Source organism: Lathyrus oleraceus, chromosome 7 (assembly GCF_024323335.1).
Source record: "Lathyrus oleraceus cultivar Zhongwan6 chromosome 7, CAAS_Psat_ZW6_1.0, whole genome shotgun sequence".
Taxonomy (NCBI): domain Eukaryota; kingdom Viridiplantae; phylum Streptophyta; class Magnoliopsida; order Fabales; family Fabaceae; genus Lathyrus; species Lathyrus oleraceus.
This window is the reverse complement of record NC_066585.1, coordinates 368,066,110-368,070,505: the sequence shown is the minus strand read 5'-3', so window position 1 is coordinate 368,070,505 and position 4,396 is coordinate 368,066,110. Positions and strand designations below refer to the sequence as shown.

The 4,396-nt window shown below is 40.7% G+C and overlaps 1 protein-coding gene across 1 annotated transcript; it reads left to right on the top strand.

Annotated features, from left to right (window-relative positions):
* Nucleotides 1–2,377: 2,377 nt before the first annotated feature.
* Nucleotides 2,378–4,088, top strand: LOC127103875 (SCY1-like protein 2 A). The gene has a single exon (XM_051041116.1). The coding sequence runs from the start codon at nucleotides 3,402–3,404 to the stop codon at nucleotides 4,086–4,088; it is 687 nt and encodes a 228-aa protein (XP_050897073.1). The 5' UTR covers nucleotides 2,378–3,401.
* The last annotated feature ends 308 nt before the right edge of the window (nucleotides 4,089–4,396 follow it).

The window sequence follows — 4,396 nt, the reverse complement described above, 5'->3', positions numbered from 1 at the left end:
CTCAGGCTCGAAAAAAGGCGTTCCTGATGTAACTGTCGCTCCAGAAGCAAAGGGTTCACAGTCTCCATCTGTGGATTCTGCTTCTGGTGTTTCTAATTCTGTGCCAGATGTACTGCAGGAGGCTCTTTCTAATTTATCAGTTTTAAAAGCTGCAACTGCAAAAAAAAGTGCTTCGCAATTTCACTGATTCAATTTCAAAAACACATCTGAAATCTCACTACCGGGGCCCTCTTGTTGCAGTTGGTCCAAGCTCCAAAAAAAATGTTCATGAAGAACTTGTCACTTCCGAAGCAAGAGGTCCACAGTCTCCATTTCTGGGCTCTGCTTCTGATGTCAATAGCCAGGCGGCAGCCTACAATGCCTGGCAACATGTTGAGGCTGAAAACATGAATAAGAATGCACTGGCAGCCTCCACTGCCGATCGACAGGTGGACTCTGGAAATACGGGAATTGCCCCTGTTGATCTCAATTCATCCACCAATATGAATAAAGTACCACTCTCATCAGCAGTTCCTGTTAGTGTTGACAAGGGTAAAACGTCTATTGATGACAGTGTTGCTGGTAAGGGTGAAAGAGTTATAGTTAGTGTTGACAAGGGTAAAGCCTCTATTGATGATAGTTTTGCTGGTAAGCATGAAAGATGTGTAACATCAATGAATTCTAGTGTTCCTTCCATCCTCATCAAGCTCTTGTTGCTGTCGCCATTGGAACCTACATCGTCGAATTTGATGCATTAACTGGAAACAAGATTTCCGCTCTTGACATTGGTGCACCTACTGTTCGAATGTCTTACAGTCCAACAAGTGGACACACTGTGATTGCAATTCTCCAGGATTGTACAATAAGATCTTGTGTACTGCATTCACATGAGAAAAAGACGGAGCAAATTTCTTCTGATGCAGAAGTTCACATAGATTTAACCCCACTCCAACCTGTTGTGTTTTTTTTGGGTTCCCTAAGAGAATGAGTGTGACAGTTGTTGGAACTGTTGAAGGCGGTCGGACACCTACCAAAATCAAGCCATACTTGAAGAAAGCTATCGTAAATCTTGCTTGTCATCCTCGCCCCCTGTACTGTATGTTGCTTATGCAGAAGGGTTGATTCGGGCATATAACATTCATACCTATGCTGTTCATTACACACTTCAACTTGACAATACCATTAAGCTTATTGAGGCTAGTAATTTGGCAGTCTTTAATCAAAGTTCATTCAAGAACATGCAAATGACTGCTAAATATTATTCTACGTCCACATCTTTAGCACCTTTTACTTCTTCAGTAACATTTATGGACAAAAATCTAGTTGATGATCAGAAGAAGTTGGAGAAAAATTCAACTATTGACTCAACAATAGAAAGTTCTTTTATTGCCTCGGAAGGATCAGCTGATACAGCACAAATGAGATCTGGCATTGAGAGTATTCAGATGCACAGGCTATACGATTCCAATAGATCGGATGAATCTTTAAATCAATCAAGAATACCAGAAGAAGACATTCCTGTTGGTGACTGTTCTTTGGCATCTTCCAGACTAGACGGGGAACATAATATTAAGTTAGGATCCATAGGTGTTAGCAGTACCCCTATATGGGCAATAAGGATACATCACAAGCACCTTATGGGACCGACTACATAAACTATTATAGCTTTGCAAGGATGGCCTCATCAGTTGCACAGGAGTTGATGTGTAAGATATCTGAAAAGATCAATAAAAATATTATAGTGACTGAAGAAGAAATAATTTCAGACCAATCAAAGTCCATCATTAAGAAGTCCACCAATTTTTGTTGGCCAAGTATTCAAAACCTGAATGCAGCTGCCCACAAGGGAAAATGCGGATGGTGCTTTTCTTGCAAGGTTGCAAATGATGACAGAGATTGCATATACCTTGCTGTTAGTGGATTGCAGACTGATATATTCAAAGTCAACTTTCGGGCTGCTTGGATTATAACTGTCATAGTGATAGTCGCCTTTCTTGCAAAGATCATTGTTGTTATTTTGCCAGGTTATTATTACAAAGTTCCAATGAAAGATTGTGTTGTGATTGGGCTAGTTCTCAATGGCAGAGGTATATCTGAGCTCTCCATGTACAGTTTAATGAAGAACGGCCAACTACTAACAGGACAACTGTTATCCAGTGTCTGATGTAGACAATCTGAATTTGACTGAGACTGCTAGAGACTCTTTGCCGTCACCTGGTGCTGTGGTAATTGAAGCTGGGAAAAAAGCAGAGGAACAACTACAAAAGTGGATTCGTGTTCAAGAATTTGATTCTTGGATTTGGAATTCCTTTTATTTAGATCTCAACGTTGTAAAATACGGCAAAAGGTCTTATCTTGACTCTCTCGGGAGATGTAGGAGTTGCCATGACTTATACTGGAGAGATGAGAGACATTGTAAAATATGCCATATGACATTTGAGCTTGATTTTGACCTGGAAGAAAAATATGCAATCCATATAGCAATGTGCAGGGAGAAAGAAGACAGCAGTACATTTCCAAATCATAAAGTCTTGTCATCACAGATTCAATCGTTGAAAGCTGCAACTTATGCAATTAAGTTTGTTATGCCTGAAGACGCACTTGTTGGTGCTTGGAGGAAGTCTGCTCGTAATCTATGGATTAAGAGGCTTAGACGCACCTCGACATTAGTGGAGCTTTTGCAGGTTCTTGCTGATTTTGTTGGTGCCATCCATAAGGGCTGATTATTTCAGTGCAAATTTCCAGACGGTGTAATTGAAGAAACTGTTACATCTTTTGCATCAATGCCCCATACTTCATCTGCTTTTTCCTTGTGGTTGGTGAAGTTAGATGCCATTATTGATCCTTACCTGGACAGAGTTCAAACTCAGAAGAAACAGGGAATTGGTAAGCAAGATTCTGTGGATAGGGAGTCTATATATGACGTTGAAGACTCTATTTTTCCACTTCAGCCATCAATTAATTACACTGCTCCTGAGATGGTGAGGAGCACTGCATCTTCATCTGGCTGATATTATGATATTTCCAATTTTGGATGCCTTGCCTACCATTTAACTGCTCGCAAGCCTCTGTTTGACTGCCACAACAATGTGAAGATGTACATGAATACCTTGACTTACTTATCCAGTGATGCTTTCTCATCTATACCATCGGAACTGGTTCCTGACTTGCATAGGATGCTCTCTTTAAATGAATCTTTCAGGCCAACTGCAATGGATTTTACAGGTTCACAGTTTTTTCGAAATGACACTAGGTTACGTGCTCTGCGCTTCTTGGACCACATGCTTGAAAGAGATAACATGCAGAAGTCAGAGTTCTTAAAAGCCTTGTCAGATATGTGGAAAGATTTTGATTACCGTGTTTTGTGATACAAGGTCCTTCCACCACTTTGTGCAGAACTTTAGAATGTAGTGATACAGCCAATGATTCTACCGATGGTTCTAACCATTGCGGAGTCTCAGGACAAGGATGATTTTGAGCAATCAACACTTCTAGCCCTTGTCCCTGTCTTAAGCACTGCTTCTGGTGACACAATGCTACTGCTTCTGAAGCATGCTGAGCTAATAATAAACAAGACTACTCAAGAACATTTAATTTCACATGTTCTTCCAATGATTGTTCGGGCCTATGTTGATAATGATGCACGTTTACAACAAGGGGTCCTGAAAAAGTCTGTATCCCTCGCCAAACGACTTGATTCCCAGCTGGTGAAACAAGTGATTTTACCCCGTGTTCATGGACTAGCACTCAAAACAACGGTTGCCGCGGTTAGAGTCAATGTGTTGTTGTGCCTAGGAGAAATGGTTAACCGACTTGATAAACATGTTGTCCTAGAAATCTTGCAAACTATTCAACGTTGTACTGCTGTTGATCATTCACCTCCAACCCTTGTATGTACCCTTGGGGTTGCAAATTCTATTTTTAAGCAGTATGGAGTAGAATATGTTGCTGAACATGTTCTTCCATTGCTTATGCCACTCCTGACTGCTCAACAACTCAATGTTCAACAGTTTGCCAAATATATGCTTTTTGTCAAGAACATCCTCCACAAGACCTTGCCCTGCGAAAGTGTTTCATCCCAAATCTGCAACACAATACACACGAGTTAATATAATTTCATAAAGCAAAAATGCACTGTAGTAAATAAGTTTCTTACCGACAGTAAAATTTTCTTGGAGATGAAGAGAATTGGGGGAGGGACCACTAGCTTGAGTATGGACAAAAACTTCCCAACCTCCGTACACTCCACAACTCTGAAAAACAAAAACACAGCAGAGAGAAAGGATGATGAGTGGTGAATAATAGGAGGCCACTGTTCATAAGGATGCAGCCGAAAAACCCTAGAGGAAAAAGAAGACGGTTCACACAAAGAAAACCCTACCGTTGAACCACCCCTTCCATTTTTGTTTTGAACCAG